This window comes from Pithys albifrons, chromosome 25 (genome assembly GCF_047495875.1).
Source record: "Pithys albifrons albifrons isolate INPA30051 chromosome 25, PitAlb_v1, whole genome shotgun sequence".
NCBI lineage: Eukaryota > Metazoa > Chordata > Aves > Passeriformes > Thamnophilidae > Pithys > Pithys albifrons.
The window spans coordinates 5,204,390-5,227,487 of NC_092482.1; the positions used below are offsets into that span (position 1 = coordinate 5,204,390).

The 23,098-nt window shown below is 67.1% G+C and overlaps 2 protein-coding genes across 2 annotated transcripts; one reads left to right on the plus strand and one right to left on the minus strand.

The window, feature by feature from the left end:
- Nucleotides 1-534: 534 nt before the first annotated feature.
- GRN (granulin precursor) lies at nt 535-9,362 on the plus strand. Its single transcript, XM_071577069.1, is given in 16 exon segments — nt 535-613; nt 2,236-2,339; nt 2,420-2,497; nt 2,582-2,666; nt 2,776-2,879; nt 2,962-3,109; nt 3,556-3,662; nt 4,098-4,212; nt 4,293-4,390; nt 5,001-5,243; nt 6,130-6,372; nt 7,085-7,327; nt 8,110-8,352; nt 8,809-8,928; nt 8,930-9,103; nt 9,176-9,362. Coding segments are annotated over 15 exon segments (2,214 nt in total). The 5' UTR covers nt 535-613; nt 2,236-2,249; the 3' UTR covers nt 9,299-9,362.
- A 57-nt stretch (nt 9,363-9,419) lies between these two features.
- On the minus strand, nt 9,420-22,234 carry FAM171A2 (family with sequence similarity 171 member A2). The gene is given in 10 exon segments (XM_071577341.1): nt 9,420-9,709; nt 10,394-10,800; nt 10,802-11,672; nt 12,439-12,565; nt 13,413-13,529; nt 14,773-14,949; nt 15,055-15,213; nt 15,598-15,690; nt 18,093-18,320; nt 22,013-22,234. Coding segments are annotated over 10 exon segments (2,334 nt in total). The 5' UTR covers nt 22,113-22,234; the 3' UTR covers nt 9,420-9,654.
- Between the last annotated feature and the right edge of the window lie 864 nt (nt 22,235-23,098).

Sequence of the window (23,098 nt, forward strand, 5' to 3'; positions counted from 1 at the left end):
AAACAGGGGGTCCGTGCCCCCAAACAGGGGATCCGTGCCCCCAAACAGGGGGTCCGTGCCCCAAATAGGGGGGTCCGTGCCCCCAAACACGGGGGTCCGTGCCCCCAAACACGGGGGTCCGTGCCCCACAGAAGGGTCCGGCCTCGGGGGTTTAGCAGGGTGGGGGGTGCGGTCACGTGACCGCTCCGTCACGTGGGGAGGGCGCGGGTCAAGGTGCGGAGCCCCGCCCCCTCTCCCCGAACTGGCCAATGGGAGCAAGGCGGGCAGTACGGGCGGCCAATGGGGTCTCAGGGGCGGGGCTTGCGGGAGGCGGGGCTTGTGACCGGGACCGGGCGAGGGTACGGGCAGAGGGGACTGGGAGGAACTGGGAGGGACTGGGAGGTACGAGGGGCACTGGGAGGGACTGGGGATCTCGGGGAGCACTGGGAGGTTCTGGTAGAACTGGGAGGAACTGTGATCGCTGGGAGGTACTGGAGGATATTGGGAGTTCCGAGGGGTCACTGGGAGGAACTGGGATCACCGCGTGGTCCTGGGAGTCACGGGGGCAACTGGGCGGCGCTGGGAACACTGGAAGGTGCTGGGAGGAACTGGAAGTTACGGGAGCCACTAGGAGGTACTGGGATTACTGGGTGGTCCTAAGAGTCACCGGGGCCCCTGGGGGACCCTGGCGGTGCGGGGAACACTGGGAGCTGTTGGAAGTCACGGGGGCCACTGGGATTCCCCGGGCGGTCCTGGGAGTGGCGAGGCGGGGGCCACTGGGAGGTACTGGGAGCACTGAGAGTCCCCTGGAGCACTGGAAGTCGCAGGGTGCCCTGGGGGTTACTGGGGCGCACTGGGAGTTATGGGGGGAGCACTGGGAGTCACAGGGTGTCCTGTGGGTTACTGGGGCACACTGGGAGTCATGAGGGGGGCACTGGGAGTCGTGAGGGGGACATTGGGAGCCACATTGTGCCCTGGGGGTTACTGGGGCGCACTGGGAGTTATGGGGGGAACACTGGAAGTCGCTGGGTGTTCTGGGGGTTACTGGGGCGCACTGGGAATCACGGGGCGGGGGGCACTGGGAGTCACAGGGTGTCCTGTGGGTTACTGGGACACACTGGGAGTCATGGGGGGGCACTGGGAGTCACATTGTGCCCTGGGGGTTACTGGGATGCACTGGGAGTAACGAGGGGAGCACTGGGAGTCACTGGGTGCCCTGAGGGTTACTGGGACACACTGGAAGTCAGGGGGGGAGCACTGGGAGTCATGGGGGGGGCACTGGGAGCACTGGGTGTTACTGGGACACACTGAGAGTCGTGGGAGGGGGCACTGGGAGTCACAGAGTGTCCTGGGGCTTACTGGGTCGTACTGGGAGTCATGGCAGGCACTGGGAGCACTGGGTGCAGTCCTGTGGGGTGGGGAGAGCCCTGCCCTGCCGTGGGGGGTCCCGGCGGTGGGGAGGGGGGTCCTGCAATGACACCCAGGGGTCCCCCCGAGTGGGACACCCCCCGTGGGGCCGTGACGCCCCCCGTGACACACCGAGGAGGGGGAAGGGCCGTCACCGCCGGGGAAAGGGAAGTGAAAGTGATTGTGGAAGTGGGGAGGGAGGGGGGGGCGGGGCGGGGGGGCCCGGCCGGCACCGCAGGGCGATGTTATCGGGGCGATCCTATCGGGGCGCTGCCGCCGCGGGCTGGGGTGCCAGACACCGCAGTGACCCCCGCCGGCTGGGGGGGCCCAGCACACCGAGGTGGCACCCCCAACATCCCGAGGTGGCGCCCCGAGGTGTGTTCCCCCCAGCACCTCGAGGTGGCACCCCGAGGTGTCCCGTCCCCTCAGCATCCCGAGGTGGCACCCCCAACATCCCGAGGTGTGTTCCCCCCAGCACCTCGAGGTGGCACCCCGAGGTGTCCCGTCCCCTCAGCATCCCGAGGTGGCACCCCCAACATCCCGAGGTGGCACCCCGAGGTGTCCTCCCACTCAGCACCCTGAGGTGCGTTACCCCAGCACCTCGAGGTGGCACCCTGAGCTGTCCCCTCCCCTCAGCACCCCGAGGTGTCCCCCCCAGCACCCTGAGGTGGCACCCCGAGGTGTTCGCCCCCCCCAGCACCCCAGGGTGGGATCTCCTGGGTGAAGTGGGGGCCGGGACTTTCCCAACACGTGGGTGAAAGCAGAAACGAGACTTGGGGGGCAGAAATGGCCCCTCTCCCTGCTCGGTGAGAGGAGGAACTGAGAGGGGGGCCCGGGGGGGTCCTGCAGGTGCCCCCAGTGCCATGAAGACCCTCCTGCTGCTGTGGGTGGCCCTGGCTGGAGCGGGGGCACAGCTGCCCTGTCCCGAGGGGGGGCCGTGCCCTGTCACCCCGGTGAGTGTGCAGGGTTTGGGGGGGCTTGTGGGGGTCCCCAGCAGGGGATAACCCCCCCCCACCGTGCCCCCCATGTCCAGGCCCTCCCTGCCCGCAGCGTGGTGAGATGCCAGGATGGCTCATCCTGCCCTGCCAGCACCAGCTGCCTCCTGCCTGAGGTGAGTCCCCCCCAAACCTCTGCTACCCCCTTCCTGCCATTTCTGGGGACTCCCTGACCCCCCAGCCCCTCTGTGCCCCCCCAGAGTGTCCCCTGTGCGGGGGGTCACCGCTGCTGTCCCCGAGGGTCCCACTGCAGTGCTGATGGCGAGTCCTGCATCCAAGACCCAGGTATGGGGGGCACACAGGTGGGTGACGGGCACCCAGGTGGGTGGGGGGCACACAGCGGGGCCTGGAGGGCACAGGATGGGCATGGGGGTCCCTCACTGTGTCCCTGCAGCCCCCCGTGCTGTCCCTTGTCCCGACGGAACATCCGAGTGTCCCGATGACGCCACGTGCTGTGTGACGGCCAGCGGTGCCTGGGGGTGCTGCCCCATGCCCCAGGTACGCTGGGGGGGGACACGGGGGCACTCTGGGGGGCACACAGCGTGCCCATCGCTGTCACGAGTGTCTCTGGTGCCCGCAGGCCTCATGCTGTGCTGACAAGGTGCACTGCTGTCCCCATGCCACCACCTGTGACCTGGCCCGCGGGCGGTGCCTGTCCCCTGGCGGTGACAAGGATGTCCCCCTGAGCGTGGCATTCCCCGCCTGGAAGCGCCAGCCCCCTGCCCCAGGTGAGGGCTGTGCCCCTGCGGGTGCCCCCACTGTCCCCACGGAGGGGGCACACACGGGTGGGAGGGGGCATACGTGGGTGGGGAGGGGGCACACACGGGTGGGAGGGGGCACACAAGGGTGGGAGGGGGCACAGATGGGTGGGGAGGGGGCACACACGGGTGGGGAGGGGGCACACACGGGTGGGGAGGGGGCACACAAGGGTGGGGAGGGGGCACACAAGGGTGGGGAGGGGGCACACACAGATGGGGAGGGGGCACACACGGGTGGGGAGGGGGCACACAAGGGTGGGGAGGGGGCACACAAGGGTGGGGAGGGGGCACACACAGATGGGGAGGGGGCACACGCGGGGGGAGGGGGTACATATGGGTGGGGAGGGGGCACACATGGGTGGGGAGGGCTCACACACGGGGTGGAGGGGGCTTGGTGACGGTGTCCCCTCCCCCAGTGGGGCTGCACCAGGTGCTGTGTCCCGACGGCCGCTCGGCGTGTCCCGACGGTGCGACCTGCTGCCAGCTGTCCGCAACGGGGTATGGCTGCTGTCCCCTGCAGAACGTGAGTGCTGGCACGGCCCTGGCCACCCCATGGTGGGCACACCATGATGGGCTGCCTGTGCTGAACCTCCTGTGTCAGGCACCCCAAACCAGCCACCCCTCCCTGGGCAACCTGATCCAGCCACCCCTCCCTGGGCACCCTAAACCAGCCACCCCTCCCTGGGCACCCCGATCCAGCCACCCCTCCCTGGGCACCCTAAACCAGCCACCCCTCCCTGGGCACCCCAAACCAGCCACCCCATGCCAGACACCCCAATTCTGGGCACCCCCAACCAGGCACCCCATGCTGGGCAGCCCACGGTGGGCAGCCTGTGCCAAACCTCCTGTGCCAGGCACCCCAAACCAGCCACCCCTCCCTGGGCACCACAAACCAGCCACCCCCGTCTCTCCTCCTGTGTCCCCAGGGTCCTTTGTCACCCCCTGTCTGTCCCCCCAGGCCGTGTGCTGCAGTGACAGGCAGCACTGCTGTCCCCAGGGCACCACCTGCGACCTGACCCGCTCCACCTGCACCTCCGTGTGGGGCTCCACACCCCTGGCACCGCTGCCCACAGGTGAGACCCCACCCAGGGACGGCCACCCCCTGTGGTGTCCCGGGGAGGGGACAGCAGCTCTGAGTGTCCTGTGTCCCCAGCTGGTGAGATCAAGTGTGACGAGGAGACGAGCTGTCCCGATGGGAACACGTGCTGCCAGCTCAGCTCGGGGGCCTGGGGGTGCTGCCCCCTTGAGCAGGTATGAGCTGGGGGGTCCCCTGTGCCCCCCGAGACGGGCAGGGGGCCCCTGTCCCCAGGGTGGCATGAGGAGAGATGTCACCTCTATCCCTGGGTGGGTTGAAGGCAAATGTCCCCTGTCCCCCTGGGAGGAACAAGGGTAGGAACCCCCTGTACCCTCCCAGGACAAGGTTAGATGGTCCCTGTTCCACTGGGAAGAACAAGGGTGAGGGGGCCCCTGTATGCCCCAGAAGAGGCAGATGTCCCTTGTCCCCAGGGTGAGATGAGGGTAGATGTCCCCTGTCCCCCAGGAGGGACACAGAGGGCTCCTACCCCACGATGTCCAGGAAATGGGGGTGACACCGGGTCCCTTTGACACCCCCCCAGTCAGACTCCCTGTGCTGACTGGGACCAGTATGGGGCTCTGTGGTGGGAGGTGATGAAGGGACATGAACCCACCAGGATGCTCAGGGGCCTTCTGATGGGGAGATCAGGAGTGATAAAGTGGTCCCCAAACCCCCCATCACTCATAGCTGGGTGCAGTGGGGTCTAGGGACAGCAGGAAGTGATGGGTGGGGGCACCTTGTCCCCTGGGGGTCCCCTGTGCTCAGCCCCCTCTCTTTGCCCCCCAGGCCGTCTGCTGCCCTGACCACGTGCACTGCTGCCCCCAGGGCTACACCTGTGACCCCGAGGGGGGCAGCTGCCTGCACAGTGGGGGCACCCGCCTGCCCTGGGTGACAAAGACCCTGGCACTGCCCCGGCGGGCGCAGGTGACATCAGGGAGTGTGAAGTGTGATGATGAGACGAGCTGCCCCGATGGGAGCACGTGCTGCCGGCTCAGCCTGGGCACCTGGGGCTGCTGCCCCCTCGAGCAGGTCTGAGGGGCTCTGACACCCCCTCTGTGGGGACAGGGACATGTTGGGGTCCGCGGGGGGGAGGTGGGAGCTGGCTTGGTGCACCCAGGGGAGCAGAGATCCTTGGGGTGACCCTGGAAGGGGGGACGTGGCTCAAGGGACCCGGAGCGGCTGGAGCAGCTGGATGGGGGACATGGGGACATTCAGCAGGACAGGGCCACCTCCTGCCCCCAACAGACCCAACCCTGCCCTGTGGGGTGGAGTGGGCATCCCCTTTGCCCTGGTGGGACAAAGGCCAATGTCCCCTGTCCTCTGGGAGGGACAAGGCCACATGTCCCTGTGGCCTTTAAAGGATGAGGGCAGATGTGTCCTGTCCCCTGGGTGGGGTGAGAAGAGATGTCCCCTGTCCCACGGGAGGGGTGAGAACAGATGTCCCCTGTCCCACGGAAGGGGTGAGAACAGATGTCCCCTGTCCCCGGGTGTGGTGAGAACAGATGTCCCCTGTCCCCTGGGTGGGGTGAGAAGAGATGTCCCCTGTCCCACGGAAGGGGTAGGAGGCTCCAAACCCCCAGTGTCCCATTGGGATGGGAGTGACACCAAGCCCCTTTGCTGGCCCTCTATCAGACCGTCTGTGCTAACTGGGACCAGTTTGGGGCTCCAAACTTGGAGATGATGGGAGGACAAAAAACCACCAGGATGCTCAGGGAACGCAAGGGTGCTCTGTGACCTTCATGTGCCCCATGGAAAGGGACAGACATCATGAGGGCGTCCCCATATCTGCCCCCCTCAAAGTGAGGATGGGGCCAGTCTGGGTTGAGGGGGGGACTGGGGACAGCAGCGAGTGACGGGGGGACACCTTTGTCCCCTGGGGGTCCCCTGTGCTCAGCCCCCTCTCTTTGGCCCCCAGGCCGTCTGCTGCCCCGACCACGTGCACTGCTGCCCCCAGGGCTACACCTGCGACCCCGAGGGGGGCAGCTGCCTGCACAGTGGGGGCACCCGCCTGCCCTGGGTGACAAAGACCCCAGCACTGCCCCGGCGGGCACAGGTGACATCAGGGAGTGTCAAGTGTGATGACGAGACGAGCTGCCCCGATGGGAGCACGTGCTGCCGGCTCAGCCTGGGCACCTGGGGCTGCTGCCCCCTCGAGCAGGTCTGAGGGGTTCTGACAACCCCCTGTGGGGACAGGGACATGTTGGGGTCCCCGGGGGGAGGTGGGGGCTGGCTTGGTGCACCCAGGGGAGCAGAGATCAATGGGGTGACCCTGGAAGGGGGGACGTGGCTCAAGGGACCCGGAGCGGATGGAGCAGCTGGATGGGGGACATGGGGACATTCAGCAGGACAGGGCCACCTCCTGCCCCCAACAGACCCAGCCCTGCCCCATGGGGTGGGGTGGGCATCCCCTTTGCCCTGGTGGGACAAAGGCCAATGTCCCCTGTCCTCTGGGAGGGACAAGGCCACATGTCCCTGTGGCCTTTAAAGGATGAGAACAGATGTCCCCTGTCCCACGGGAGGGGTAGGAGGCTCCAAACCCCCAGTGTCCCATTGGGATGGAAGGGACACCAAGCCCCTTTGCTGGCCCTCTGTCACACCCTCTGTGCTAACTGGGACCAGTTTGGGGCTCCAAACTGGGAGATGATGGGAGGACAAAAAGCCACCAGGATGCTCAGGGAACACGAGGGTGCTCTGTGACCTTCATGTGCCCCATGGAAAGGGACAGACATCATGAGGGCGTCCCCATATCTGCCCCCCTCAAAGTGAGGATGGAGCCAGTCTGGGTTGAGGGGGGGACTGGGGACAGCAGGAAGTGATGGGGGGGCACCCTGGAGGTCCCCTGTGCTCAGCCCCCTCTCTTTGCCCCCCAGGCCGTCTGCTGCCCCGACCACGTGCACTGCTGCCCCCAGGGCTACACCTGCGACCCCGAGGGGGGCAGCTGCCTGCACAGTGGGGGCACCCGCCTGCCCTGGGTGACAAAGACCCTGGCACTGCCCCGGGGGGCACAGGTGACATCAGGGAGTGTCAAGTGTGATGACGAGACGAGCTGCCCCGATGGGAGCACGTGCTGCCAGCTCAGCCTGGGCACCTGGGGCTGCTGCCCCCTCGAGCAGGTCTGAGGGGTTCTGACAACCCCCTGTGGGGACAGGGACTTGTTGGGTTCCCAGGGGTTGGAGGCTGGCTTGGTGCACCCAGGGGAGCAGAGATCCCTGTGGGTCCTGGCATGACCCTGGAAGGGGGGATGTGGCTCAAGGGACCCTGAGTGGCTGGAGCAGCTGGATGGGGGACATGGGGACATTCAGCAGGACAGGGGCACCTCCTGCCCCCAACAGACCCAACCCTGCCCTGTGGGATGGGGTGGGCATCCTCTTTGCCCTGGTGGGACAAAGGCCAATGTCCCCTGTCCTCTGGGAGGGACAAGGCCACATGTCCCTTTGGCCTTTAAAGGATGAGGGCAGATGTGTCCTGTCCCCTGGGTGGGGTGAGAAGAGATGTCCCCTGTCCCACGGGAGGGGTGAGAACAGATGTCCCCTGTCCTACGGAAGGGGTAGGAGGCTCCAACCCCCCAGTGTCCCATTGGGATGGGAGTGACACCGAGCCCCTTTGCTGGCCCTCTGTCACACCCTCTGTGCTTACTGGAACCAGTTTGGGGCTCCAAACTGGGAGATGATGGAGGGACAAAAAGCCACCAGGATGCTCAGGGAACACGGGGGTGCTCTGGGACCTTCATGTGCCCCATTGAAAGGGACAGACATCATGAGGGGGTCCCCATATCTGCCCCCCTCAAAGTGAGGATGAGGCCAGTCTGGGTTGAGGGGGTGTCTGGGGACAGCAGGGAGTGACAGGAGGGGGCACATTTGTCCCCTGTGCTCAGCCCCCTCTCTTTGCCCCCCAGGCCGTCTGCTGCCCCGACCACGTGCACTGCTGCCCCCAGGGCTACACCTGCGACCCCGAGGGGGGCAGCTGCCTGCACAGTGGGGGCACCCGCCTGCCCTGGGTGCGGAAGACCCCAGCACTGCCCCGGGGGGCAAAAGGGACATTGGGTGAAGTCAAGTGTGACGACGAGACGAGCTGCCCTGATGGGAGTACATGCTGCCAGCTCAGCCTGGGCACCTGGGCGTGCTGCCCCCTCGAGCAGGTCTGGGCAGTCCCTGGGGCAGGATGGTCCTGGGGGTGGGGTTGGGGGTCCCAGGGTACAAGGGGTTGAGGATGGAATGGGGGAGTTTGGGCAGAGTGTGACTGTGAGGGGTAGCTCTCTGGGCACGAGCAGGGCTGGGAGGGAACAGGGACATGAGACGTTGGCACATTGGTCACTGCATGCTTAACCCTCAGCATGGAGCCTGTGTGGGCACCTCGGGGACAGGGCTGGGCACAGTCCCCGTGGCTCTGCTGGGACAGGGGAATATGGGGAAGGGGAGTCAGGATGGCACCCAGACTCCTGGACACCTGGATCCCCCAGACTCCTGGGTCCCCAGCATACCTGGGTCCCTGCCACCTGGGCACCGGTGTATCCAGGTACCCAGGTACCCAGCCTTCTGTGTCCCCTGGACACCTGTGTCCCCCACTGCTCCCAGCCTGTCTCGTGTCCCCCCAGGCCGTCTGCTGTGGGGACCACAAGCACTGCTGCCCTCGGGGCTACACCTGCAACATGGCCACTGCCAGCTGTGAGAAGCTGCTGGCACCCACCCCGCTGCTGCCAGCACCTGCAGACCCCCAGGGGGCACCCGCCCCCCCTGCGCTGGGCACCCCCCATGTCCCCCGCCCCACTGCGAGGCGCCAGTGCCCACCCCGGTGCCACCGTGCCCTGCAGTGCCACCAGCTCCTGCCGTGGTGGGCAGCAGTGCTGCCGGGCCCGGGGGGGCTCCTGGGGGTGCTGCCCCTTTGCCCAGGTGAGTGGGGGGACAGCAGGGTGGGGGGCTGGGTGGCCTCCCCATTCCCCCTCACCCCGTGTGTCTCCGCAGGGTTCCTGCTGCTCCGATGGCCGCCACTGCTGCCCCGCGGGGTCCCACTGCACCAGGGGGGGCTGGGGGTGCAGCCCCCAGCGCTGGGACCTGCCCTCCCCCCCGCCCAGGGAGCTGCTCTGATCAACCTGGGCATCCTCCCCCACCCCCCGAGTGCCACCACCCCAATAAACAATTTCTAGGAGGAACCCCATCCCTGGCTCCTGGCGGGGGGAAACTGAGGCAGGAGGCAGAGGCTGGGGGGGGATTCTGTGTGTTTAATATATTAATGCCTCTAAGGAGCAGGCAGGACGTGCAGGCAGGGGCAGGCAGCAGCTCCCTGCCCAGCCTGGCACCTGAGGGGTCCCCATGTCCCCCTCTACTGCCAGCCTGGCACCCACTGGCCCTTCTTCATCCTCACCACGTAGAAAACGTTTAGAAACACGATTAAAATCCAAAGGGGGATGAGGTTGGGGGGAGGGCAGGGACCCCCCTGGCTCCTACGGCAGCTTGGAGGCACCGCTGGCTCGGGGGGCAGTGCCAGCCCCCCCTGTCCTGCAGGGACACAAACAGGGACATGGCTCAGGACTGGGGGGACATGGAATGTGCAGTTCCCACCCCCCAGATGACAGGTGGTGACATGGGGAGGACACAGAGGGGGCAGGGGCAGCAGGACCCCGTGTGGCAGAGCCTGGTGGCATGGGGCAGGGGTCCCAAGCAGATGGGGACAGGGACAGCCTGGGGGTGCTCCCTCTGCCCCCTCCCCTGGCAGGACAGTGGGTGAGGGTGGGCAAGGGACACAGGCAGGGAGGGATGGTGGCAGAAAGGGACAATAGTGGCAGGATGGTGTCTGGTGGGATGAGATGGTGGTTGAATGGGATTGTGATGGGGTGGGACAGGGCAGTGACAGGAGAGGGTGGTGGTGGGAGAGGACAATGGCGGGACAGGATGGCGTGGGACGGGATGTGACAAGATGGTGATGGGATGGCACAGCAGTAGGATGGCACAGTGATGGGACAGGATGGTGGCTGGGTGGGACTGGGATGGGATGGGACTGATGGGACAGAGTGATGGTGTGGTGGGATGGGATGGTGGTGGGACAAGATGCCAGCGGGATGGCACGGTGATGGAATGGCACAGTGACACGAGAGGTCAGTGGTGGTGGGATGGGTGACAGCAGCAGTGTACCCACCATCCCAGCACCCCCAGGACCACCGAACGCTCCCTCCCCCAACTCACTTGACATTGAAGACCATCAGTGGTCGCTCCTCCCGCTTCTGCCAGGGGCTCTTGCGGTCGCCCCCCTCGTCCCCGCCGTCGCCCGCCTCGGTCAGTGCCTCCTCCTCGGGGCTGGTCAGGGAGTCTCGAGGGGCTTCGCTGGCGCTGCTGCGGCCGCTGCCCCCTCGCCGCCCGCCGCTGCCCGCCTCCAGCAGCGGGGCCAGCGAGCTGTCCTCGGGGGAGGCGGCGGGCAGGGCGGGCCGGGGTCCCCCGTCCTCGCCCCCACCCCCGGCGGCGCGGGGCAGGCGGGCGGGGGGCGCGGGGCCGGGGCCCCTCTCGCTGCCCTGCAGGTCGATGTAGGAATGCCGGACCTGGGAGGAACGGCCGTCCAGGGACACGAACCAGGCTCGGGGCGGGGGCGGCCCCCCCCAGTTCCAGGAGCTGCTGCCCCGCCAGCGCCTGCAGCTCCCCGTTGAGCTGCGCCACCGCCGACCCGTCCAGCAGCACCGGGATGGCCACCGAGCCGCTCACCGGCTGCGGGGCGCGGCCCCCGCCCCAGTTCTCCCCTTCCTCAAAGGGCTGCCCGGAGGATGGAGGGGGCTGGGGGGCGGCCGTGGCCGCCGAGGAGCCGGAGCCCCCGTCGGACTCGGGGGGTCCCTCCGGCTCGCCGGGCGCCAGGCGCATGTAGCGGGCGGGGATGAGGAGGGTGGGCATCACCCCCCGGTACACATCGTCGGGCCCCCCGCCCCGGTCCAGGGGGCCGCAGAGCAGGAGGGGGCCGGGGGGCGCCAGCGAGGGCGGGCGGGGCGGGGGCTCAGGCAGCGGGTGCTCGGTGGGCTGCCCCCCGTAGCGGGGGAACGCCGAGGGCGAGGGTGGCCGCGCGGGGAAGGCGGGCGGCCCGCGGGGGTGCTGCTCCTCGGGGGGCTGCAGCCCGTCCACCGAGCGGGCGGCCCTGAGGCCGAAGGCTTCCCCGGGGCGCCCATAGTCCTCGGCGGCGGCGGGCTGGCGGCGGCGGGGGGCCAGCGTGGCCGCGGGGGTGCCCCGGGGGCCGGCGCGGAGCTGCGCGGGGGGCGGCGGCTGGAAGAAGTCCGGCCGGGCCGGGGTCAGCTCGCGGGTCGGGGGCGGCAGGCTGGGGGTGGGCAGGTCGGTGTCCCCCCCCGACGAGGCTGTCTCCAGGTGGCTGCCCCCGCACAGAAGGTCCAGCTGGGACACGGATGTCGCCTGGTCCCGGCGCGCCCCGTCCAGCGGCCCCGGCAGCGGCAGCTTGCGGTGCTGAGCCCGCGGCTTGAGGCACCGCCGCCTGCGAGGGGGACATTTGGGGGGGCACCCGTGGGTGCGGGGCCCCCAACCCATCCCCCGCCTCCCTCGTCTGCTGGAGGGAGCTGGAGGAGGGGGCTACAGCCCGCTGCAGGGCACCCAGGGGTGCTGGGGATTGGGGTACCCCCAAATCCTGCTAAAGGGCACCAAGAGGTGTTGGGAATTGGTGTTTCCCCTTCCAATCCAGCTAAAAGGCACCCAAGTGTTTTGGGGATTGATGTCCTCTATCCCAGTACAGCTCTAGGGCACCCAGGGGTGCTGGGGATTGGTGTTCCCCCAAATCCTGCTAAAGGGCACCCAGAGGTGTTGGAGTGTGGTGTCCCTCCCCGTCCAGCTCTGGGTCACTCAGAGGTGTTGGGGATGAGTGTTCCCCCTCCCAATCCTGCTAAAGGGCACCCAGGGGTATTGGGGAGTGGTGTATCCCCCCCAAATCCAGCTCTAGGACACCCAGGAGTGCCAAGAGGGCCCCACCATTTTAAATCCAGCACCTGGAGGTGCCACAGGGTGGTGGCCCCTCCCCATAGCCAGCAATGGGGCACCCAGGGGTGCTGGGAGGTGGTCCCTCCCTTCACAGCTGCCACATGCTCCCCATAACCAGAGGGCACTCAGGGATGCCAGGGGATGCTCCCTCCAGCTGTAGGACACCCAGGGGTTACAGTGGGTGCTGACCCCCCTTCCCAGCTGGAATGTCTGGCAGGAGGAAGGTGTGATTTGTTCCCACCCCTCCCCATGGTCAAGGCGGTGCTGACCTGCAGTAGTAGATGAGGAGGCAGAGGAGGATGAGGACGAGGAGGGCCAGGGCACCCAGGATGGTAAGGAGGAAGATTGTGTGGTAGGTGGTGATGTCTGTCACACCTGCTGCCATTGCCACCAGCCCTGGGGACAGCAGGGTCAGAGGGGGAACCCCCATCCCACCAAGAGCACCCCAGGGTGCTGCCACTGCCCCAGACAGCCCTGAGACAGGGGGGCAAAGGGGGAAGCCCCTCCCCAGAGTGCCCTGGGGTGCTGTGACACCCCCCCCCAGCCCCTGTCCCAGCCCCAGACAGCCCTTGGATAGGGGGGTCAGAGGGGGCAAAGGTAACCCCCCAGCCAGAGCACCCCAAGGTGATGACAACCCCCCAAACAGCCCTGGGATGGTGGGGTCAAAGGAGGAATCCCCACCCTACTAAGAGCACCCCAGGGTGCTGCCATCTCCCCAGACAGCCCTAGGATGGTGGGGTCAGAGGAAGAACCACCCCATCCCCATCACCAAGAGCAGCCCTGGGTGGTGCCACCGGAATGGGGGGGCAGAAGGAGAAGCACAGAGACCCCAGGACGCTGTGACCTCCCCCTCAGCCTCAGCCAGCCTTGGGACAGGGGTGTTAGAAGGGAACCCACCCTGACCCATTCCACTGGAGCACCCCAGGGTGCTGCCAGCCCTCCAGACAGCCCTGAGACAGGGGGATCAGAGGATGAACCCCTACCCCACTAAGAGCACCCCAACACACTGCAATCCCCCCAGACAGCCCTGGGATGGTGGGGTCAGAGGGGGCAAAGATAACCCCCCAACCAGAGCACCCCAGGGTGCTGCCACCCCATCCAGACAGCCCAGGGACAGGGGGGTCAGAGGAGAACCCCCTACCCCACTAAGAGCACTCCAGGGTGCTACCACCACCCCCCCCGAGACAGCTTGTGCCCAGGGCCAGGAGGGCCCAGGCTGGGGCATCCACAGGTGTCACCTTACCCGTGCTGGGGGAGGGCAGAGCCGCTGCCCAGTATCCCAACTGGGAGGAGACAAATGTCCAGTACAGCTGCCGACCCTCCTTACGGATCAGCCCTGTCCCGTTCCGGACCCACAGCCCTGCAGGGACACACACACCGCGCTGAGACCCCCCCCAAACTCATCACACACACCCCCCACAACCACCCATGTCACCCACACACCACATTGGGACCCCCCAAACTCATCACACACACCCCACCACCCCCACCACCCATGTCACCCACACACGCTGCACTGAGACCCCCCCAAACTCATCACACACCACCCACAACCACCCATGTCACCCACACACCGCATTGGGACCCCCCAAACTCATCACACACAACCCCACAACACCCCCACCACCCATGTCACCCCCACACACACCATGCTGAGACCCCTCAAACTCATCACACACACCCCCCACAACACGCCCCAACACCCCCACCACCCATGTCACCCACACACACTGCACTGAGACCCCCCAAACTCATCACACACCACCCACAACACCCCCACCACCCATGTCACCCACACACACTGCACTGAGACCCCCCAAACTCATCACACACCACCCACAACCACCCATGTCACCCACACACCGCATTGGGATCCCCCAAACTCATCACACACAACCCCACAACACCCCCACCACCCATGTCACCCACACACACCGTGCTGAGACCCCTCAAACTCATCACACACACCCCACCACCCATGTCACCCACACACACCGCACTGAGACCCCCCCAAACTCATCACACACCACCCACAACACCCCCACCACCCATGTCACACACACATACCGCTGAGACCCCCAAACTCATCACACACACCCCACCACCCATGTCACCCACACACACCACTCTGAGAGTCCCCAAACTCATCACACACACCCACAACACCCCCACCACCCATTTCACCCACACACACACCATACTGAGACCCCCCCAAATTCATCACACACACCCCAACACCCTCACCACCCATGTCACCCACACACACCATGCTGAGACACCCCAAACTCACCACACACACCCACACCCCCACCACCCAGGTCACCCACACACACCATGCTGAGACCACCACAACATCCCCACCACCCATGACACCCACACACACACCGCTGAGACCCCCCCCAAACTCACCACCCCCCCCAACACCCCCACCACCCATGTCACCCACACACACACCGCTGAGACCCCCCCCAAACTCACCACCCCCCCCAACACCCCCAACACCCATGTCACCCACACACACACCGCTGAGACCCTCCAAACTCATCAGACACCCCCCCCACCCATGTCACCCGTCTGTCACCCCCTCCTCACCCAGCACTCACCGCTCTTGGGGTCAAACCTCCAGGCTGGGACACTGGTGGCCACCAGGGCCGCGGCGTCGGGGGCGAGGGGCACGGACAGGTGGACGGGGCCGGCCAGCGGCACCTCGGTCCCGTTGCCGGTGAACAGGTGGACACTGAGAGCCGCCACCGGCGCCAGCTCCAGCCACGTGCCATTGGCTGCGGGGACAAGCAGGGGACATGCAGAGCAGGTGGCGCCATGGGACGGGCGTGTCCCCCCTCCCGCCGAGCCCCCGCTGCCCCCCGTACCGCTGCCCCCCGTACCGGTGCCGTCCTGCTCGGCCCCGAGGAAGGCGGGGAAGGCTCGGGCCAGGCTGGGGCCGGTGGCGGTGGTGAGGGACGCGGCGAGCTGGCTGTAGGTGGAGCTGCGGGGCAGGCGGGCTGCCCGCCGAGGGAACTGCGCCCACGGCTGCCCACGGCCACCTGCGGGGGCACAGCGTGGGTGGCAGCACCTGGGGGAGCTGGGGATGCCACCCGTGTCTGTCCCAATGGCTCACCTGGGGGGGCAGGGTGGGTGGAAGCACCTGGGGGTTCTTGTAGTGCCACCCCCACCCACCTGTCTGCATCCCCGTGGCTTACCTGGCAGGGTGCAACGTGGGTGGCAGCACCCACAGGTGCTCGTAGTGACACCCCCCCACCCACCTGTCTCCATCCCCCCGGCTCACCCGGGGAGAGTCAGAATGGGTGGCAGCAGGTGGGGGAGTTGGTACCACCACCCACACACACCTGGGTCACCTGGAGGGGCAGGGTGGGTGGCAGCACCCACAGGTGCTGGTAGTGCCACCCACCTCCACCGCCATGGCTCACCTGGGGATCCCAGGAGGATCTGGACCAGGTCCTCGTAGAGGATGAGGGTGGCAGGGCGCTCTGGGAGCAGGTAGAGGCTGATGGAGGCGTAGACTGTGAGGGGGAGAGGGAGAAAGGGTGAGGGGGGGACCCCAAAAATAGACACACACACACCTGGACCCCTCAGGGTAGAGGGGATTATAGGGGGGACTGAGAGGGACCAGGGGGTGATGGGCTGCCCAGAGAGGGTGGGGAAGGGGGTGAGGGGCATGTGGGGACAGGAATAGGGACAGGAATGGGGAGGGACAGGCGGTGCCAGGCAGTGGGCAGGGCAGGGACACCCCTTCACACCCTCATCACTGCACCTCCTCTACCCCTGCACCCATATCTGCATGTACATCCATCCCTGCACATCCCATACCCATCCCTGCACATCCATCCCTGCACACCCCATTCCCATCCCTGCACATCCATCCCTGCACACCCATCCCTGTATCCTCCCATCCCTGCACACCCATCCCTGCACACCCATCCCTGTATCCTCCCATCCCTGCACACCCATCCCTGCACACCCCTCCCTGTATCCTCCCATCCCTGTATCCTCCCATCCCTGCACATCCATCCCTGCACACCCCATTCCCATCCCTGCACATCCATCCCTGCACACCCATCCCTGTATCCTCCCATCCCTGCACATCCATCCCTGCACACCCATCCCTGTATCCTCCCATCCCTGCACATCCATCCCTGCACACCCATCCCTGCACATCCATCCCTGCACACCCCATTCCCATCCCTGTATCCTCCCATCCCTGCACACCCATCCCTGTATCCTCCCATCCCTGCACATCCATCCCCACTCCCCATTTCCACCCTCACATGTCCCACCCCCTCCAAGGTGACCCCACCGATGCCACCCCCCCACCCTGGGGACAAGGGCTGAAGCCCATCCCAAGAGGGCCCTGCAACCCTCACCCTGGGAAGGGGTGACTTTGGGGCCACATGGACATGGCTGTCCCCTCCCAAAGGGGCCAGACCCCCCTGAACATCCTTCTGTAAGGGACCCCCACCCCAAAAGCTCTTCAGAGTCCCCCATAAGGAAGGGACTGAGGCCTCAGGAAGGGACTGGGGGTCCCAAATAAGGATTTGGGTCCCTGGAAAGGATTAAGTGTCCTCAGGAAGGGACTGGGGGTCCCCAGGAAGGAATCAGGGATTCAGGAAAGGATCGGGGTCCCCATGAAGGGGCTCAGAATCTTCAGGAAGGGGAAGGAAAGAACCCAGTAATAGACTGGAACCCCCACACACACCAGTAAGGGAAGAATGAGGGACCCTGTTAGGGTTCAGAGCCCCCCCTAAACAGACTGAAGCCCCCAATAAGGGGCCAGTTCCCCCAGTAAAGGATCAGGTTCTGTAAGGAAACAACTCCTACAGTGAAGAACCAGGGCCCTCCCATAAGGGCTCAGAACCAGCCAGGAAGACATTGGGGACCCCCTTAAGGACTCAAAGGCCCCCCAGTATGGAATTGTCCCCCCATTTAGGCTTGGAGTCCCCCAGTAAGGGGTTGTATCTCCCCATCAGGGCTCAGAGCCCCCCTGTAAGGGACTGAGAGTCTCCAGCAGTGTTCAAAGCCATCCCACTGAAGGGCTGGGGTCACCAGGAGGAGTTAACAGACCCCCAGTGAGGGACTGGGGACACTCCAGCAGGGCTCAGAACCCCCCAGTAAGGGACTGGGGATCCTCATACAGAGTCAAATCCCCCCACTAAGGGACTGGGGACCCTCATAGGGACTCAAAGCCCCTCAGCAAGGGATTGTGTGTCCCCTAATCAGACTCAAAGCTCCCAGTAAGGGACTGGGGACCCTCACAGGGATTTAAAACTCTCCAGTAAGGAATTGTGTCCCCCCATCAGGGCTCAAAGCTCCCAGTAAGGGACTGGGGATGCTCATAGGGACTCAAAACCTCCCAGTAAGGGATTGTGTCCTCCCAGTCAGACTCAAAGCCCACCCAGTAAGTGACTGTGTCCCTCCATCAGGGCTCAAAGACCCCCAGTAAGGGACTTCATAGGGACCTTCACAGGGACTCAAAGCTTCCCAGTAAGGGATTCTGTGTCCCCCAATCACACTCAGAGTACCCCCCAGTAAGGGATTTTGTCCCCACATTAGGGCTCAACCCCCTCCAGTAAGGAACTGGGGACCCTCGTAGGGACTCAAAGCCTCCCAGTGAGGGATCGTGTCCCCCAGTCAGACTCAGAGCCCCCTGGTAAGTGACTGTGTCCCTCCATCAGGGCTCAAAGCCCCCCCAGTAAGGGACTGGGGACCTCCATAGGGACTCAAAGCCCCCCAGTAAGGGACTGGGGACCTCCATAGGGACTCAAAGCCTCCCAGTAAGGGATTGTGTGTCCCCCAATCACACTCAAAGCCCCCCAGTAAGGACCTCTGAACCCCCAGTGACACTCAGATCCCCCCAGCAGTGCCCTGTGCCCCCCGCCCGCGGTGCCCGGGGATTCCGGTGACTCACGTGGCAGTTTGGTGACACGCCAGGGCACAGAGGCGGGGACGTATCCGCGGCGGGCGGCGGTGACGAGCAGCCAGGAGCCCAGGCGGTATGGCACGGGCAGCACCCCTGTGCCAGTGTGGTCGGTGGTCCCGGCGGCCAGGGCGCTGCGGGCACTGAACACGTCCAGCACGGCCTGTGCCAGCGGCGTCAGCGTCCCACTCTCGTACACCTGCACCCGCAGCAGCACCTCTGGGGGACACAGCACGGTCAGGGGGCACGGCAGCCCCTGCCCAGGGAACCCGGGGGCACGGCAGCCCCTGCCCAGGGAACCCGGGGGCACGGCAGCCCCTGCCCAGGGAACCCCCAGGGGACACAGCAGCCCCTGCCCAGGGGAACCTTGGGGGGCACGGCAGCCCCTGCCCATGGGACCCCCGGGGGGCACGGCAGCCCCTGCCCAGGGAACCCCGGAGAGCATGGGAGCCCCTGCCCAGGGGACCCCCGGGGGGCACGGCAGCCCCTGCCCAGGGGACCCCCAGGGGTCCTGGAAGCCCCTGCCCATGGGAACCCTGGGGGTCCTGGAAGCCCCTGCCCAGGGAACCCCCAGGGGGCACAGCAGCCCCTGCCCACGGGAACCCTGGAGGGCTGTGGGGGCGAGGAGGGTCCTGGCAGGGGGTGGGACCCGTGCTGGTGGGGCAGGGGCACCAGGCCAGGGGTCCTGGGCCACCATCCAGGGAGTCCTGACCACAATCCCAACAGGTGCTGGGACCTGTCCTGGTGGGTCATGGACACCATTTCAATGCATCCCAGGCAACCACTCAGGGGGCTGTGGCCACCATCCAGTGGGTTGTGGCCACAATCCCAACAGGTGATGGGACCTGTCCCTGTGGTGCATGGGCAACATCACAGGGGGTCATGGGCAAGATACTGATGGGAGATGGCCACCATCCCAACAGGAGGTGGGACCTGTCTGGGTGGGTCATGGCCACCATTTCTAGGCATACTAGGCCACCACCCAGGGGGTTGTGGCCACCATCCAGGGAGTTGTGGCCACCATCCCAACAGGAGGTGGGACCTGTCCCCATGGTTCATGGGCACCATCACAGGGGGTCATGGGCAAGATATTGATGGGAGATGACTACCATCCCAACAGGTGGTGGAATCTGTGCTGGTGGGTCATGGGCAGCATCCCAAGGCATCCCAGGCCACCACCCAGGGGGTTGTGGCCACTATAACAGCAGGTGGTGGGACTTGTCCTGGTGGGTCATGGCCATCACCCTCATGGGGTCACAGGCCACTGTTCCAGCAGGTGGTGAGACTTGTCCCAGTGGGATATGGCCACCATCCCAGGAGGTCCTGGGCCACCATAAGGGCAGGTGGTGGCACCTGTCCTGCCGAATCATGGCCACCACCCTGGTGAGATACAGACACCATCCTGGCAGGTGGTGGGGCACATCCTGGCAGATCATGGCCACTATCCCAGAGGGTCCTGGGCAAGATCCTGATGGGTGATGGGCACCATCCCAATAGGTGGTGGGACTTGTCCCACCCTGATGGGATCATGGCCACCATCTCCCCAAGTCATGGGCACCATCCCGGCAGGTGGTGGGACCTGTCACAGTGGGCCATGGCCACTGCCATGGTGGTCCATGGTCACTATCCTGGCAGGATGGTGGCACTCATCTTGATGGGCACCATCCCAGAAGGCCATGGGCACCATCCTGGTGAGTCCCAGCCATGAACCTGGTGAGTCCTGGCACCATCCCAGCAGGTGGCAGGACCTGTCCCAGTGGCCACCACCCCAGCAGGTCACAGCCACCACCCAGGAGGGTCACAGGTGTCTCCCAGCAGGCAGCAGACACTGTCCTGGGTGGGTGTGGGAATCACCCCTGCACCCCTCTCAGTGCCCACCCCATGGCCCCAGGGTGCTGTGCCCATCTGGGTGGGCACACCCAGTCAAACCCCCCCCCCCCCCATCAGAGGCCACCAAGGGCCACCCTCTAGGGTGCCACTCACACAAATTCAGGGGGTCTCCACCCCAGTGGGCCCCACCAGCAGGTCAGAGGGGGCTCCCCCCCGATCTCCACTGCAGGGCAGGGGTGGGCCGGGCTCGGGGGATGGGGGAACCCCAAACCCCGGTGTGCCCCTCGCCCCCCCCCCCGACGGGCACCGTCCTGCGCATGATCCGCAGCCTTTGGCAGCGGTCCCGGCTCCGGCGCCGTCACCCGGGCAACGACCTCCTTCATCCCGCCCCGGGGCTCCCGGCACCCCCCGCCCGTCCCCCCGCAGTCCCTGCCCCCCAAAACACCCCCGCCCATCCCACGTGTGGCACAGATGTGGCGATGGGCGAGGGGGGGGAATTGGCAGCAGCTGCTTCAGTGCTGCACCGGGGCGGGGGAGGGATGGAGGGGCCGGGGGTGTCCCCCCGCATGGCAGGGACAGCCGGGGCAGGAATGTCCCCGCGGCCACATGCCGGCCACCCGCAGCTGCCGGGGACAGCTGGCACCGACGGCCACCCCGGTGTCACCCGGAGAGAGGGGGGTTAAATGGTGCCACCCCCAGCGCGGGGGCACAGCCGTGGCCGCCCCCTGTCCCCACACCTTGTCCAAGGGGCCCCCGGAGGGTGGCACGGCCACCACAGGGTACACTGACCCCCTGCTGCCTCCCCAGTGCCTCCCAGTCTGACCCCACGGTCCATGAGGAGTGGGCAGGGGGTGCCAAGTCCCAGGGTGGCACTGAGGAGCCCCGTCATCTCTGTCACCCCGCGGGGACAGGGACGGGCAGGGGTGATGCCAGCAGGGAGCTGAGCCAGCACGGACAGGACGAGTCAGGGACCCCCATTCACCCCCAGACACGCCTCGCCCTGGCACAGGGGCACTGCCAGGAGGGTTTGGGATGCGGGTGAGGGGTCCCGGGGAGCCACAGGGACCCCACAGTGGCGCTGCACCCCAAGGCCCACCCGGACTGCCCGATGCACCCCCACTATCATGCACCCCCAGATCTGGGACCCCCACCCACCATCCTGCAGCACCAAGCTCTGCCCAGGACCCCCACCCACCATCCTGCAGCACTCAGCTCTGCCCAGGACCCCCACCCAACTTCCCTCACTCCCCTGGTTTGCGACCCCCACCCACCATCACACACCCTTGGCACTGCCCAGGACTCCCCGACACCATCCTGTACGCCAAGGCCTGGGACCACCCCCACCCTCTCATCCCCTCCAAGCTCTGTCGGTGACCTCCACCCACCCAGCCGCACCCCCTGGCACCGCCCAGGCCCCCCACCCAGCGCCCCCACCCACCACCCTCTCCCCGCCGGTGGCCAGAACCGCCCGGGGAGGGGGAGACCGACAGACAGACCGGGGGGAGAGCAGGGGGGGCAGACGGACAGACAGAGCCTGGGGGAACGGAGGATGGACAGGGGGGATGGATGGAAGGGGAGGGCGGCGGGGTTCGGGCGGGCAGGGATGGGGGTGTCCGGGCGCGGGGGGGCCCGGGGAGTGTCGGGGTGGTCGGGCGGGATTGGGGGTGTCGGGGCCGAGGAGGGTCGGGGTGGTCGGGCGGGGATGGGGGTGCCGAGGCGCGGGGGGGTCGCGGGGAGGGTCTGGCGGAGGGTGGTGCTGGCGGGGTGTCGGCCGGGGGGGCGATGCCGGGGCCAGGGGATGCCGCGGCGATGTCGGTGCGGGGGTCGGGCGTGGATGGGGGGATCAGTGCGGGGGTCTGGCGGGGGTGGTGCGGGGGACGGGGGGGAGTGGTCGCGTTCAAGGGATGCCGGGGGGATGCCGGCGCGGGGCTGGGGCGCGGATGGAGGGGTCGGGCGGGGGGTGGTGCGGGGAGGGAGAGGGTCGGGGGGAAGGGATGCCGGGGGGATGCCGGGCGGGAATGTCGGCGCCGGGGGGTGTTGCGGGCGGCGCCCCCCGCCCCGCACACAAAGGCCGCTCTCACCGTGCGCTCCCGGCTCCGCCGCGCCCCGCGCCCGCCGCCCGCCCGCGGCCGCCAGCAGCAGCAGCACCGGCAGCGGCGGCAGGAGGCGGCGGGGCCGCATGGTGGGCTCCGCGCCGTTACCCCCGCCATGCCCGGCCCGCCCGGCCCGTCCGCCCGCCCGCCGCGGGGACCGGGCTCCACCTGCCGGAGCCGCCGGGCACGGCCGCCCGGTGCCCACCCCCCGCCCCGGCACCGCCCCGACACCGGGACCACCCCTCGGCACCGCCCCGAGACCCCCGGGACCACCCCCGGCACCGCCCTGAGACCCCCAGACCCACCCCCGGCACCGCCCCTGGCACCGCCCCGAGAACCACGACCCGCTGCCGGTACCGCAGCGGACACTGCGATCACTCCCCGGGACCCCTGCGAGACCTGGGGCGGGACTCAGCACCGTCACTGGCATACCGGGACTGACCCAGTACCGGCACCGGCATCCCGGGACTGACCCTGATGCCGGCAGCGGCATCCCAGGATCCACCACCAGTACCGGCACCGACCCTCGGACCCACCTCCGGCACCTCCCTAAGCCCGGGCCCCAGCCCCGGTACCGACCCCTGCCCCCGGTACCCACCTCCGGTACTGCCCCGAGACCGGGACCGGAACCGGGACTGGGATCTGATACCGCAACATCACCCCAGGACTGACTCCGGTACCGGCACCGGCATCTTTGCACTGACCGTGGTACTGCCCCGGACCCCTGGGACCCATTCCCGGCACCACTCCGAGCCCGGGACCGGGACTTGGTGCCGGCACCGGCATCCCGGCACTGATCCAGTACCGGCACCGTCATCCCGGGCCTGCCACAGCACCGCCGGCGGCATCCCGGCACTGATCCGGCACCGGCATCCCGGTACTGACCCAGTACCGGCACCGACAGACCAGGACACACTTCCAGGACTTCCTCGAGCCTCAGTGCCAACTCCCAGTACCCACCGGCATTTCAGGACTGATCCCCAGTACTGCCCCGACCCTCGGACCTGCCGCCAGGATTGACCGCGGAACCGACACCCAGCCCCGGGACCGGCCCCTGTGCCGCGCCGGCATCTC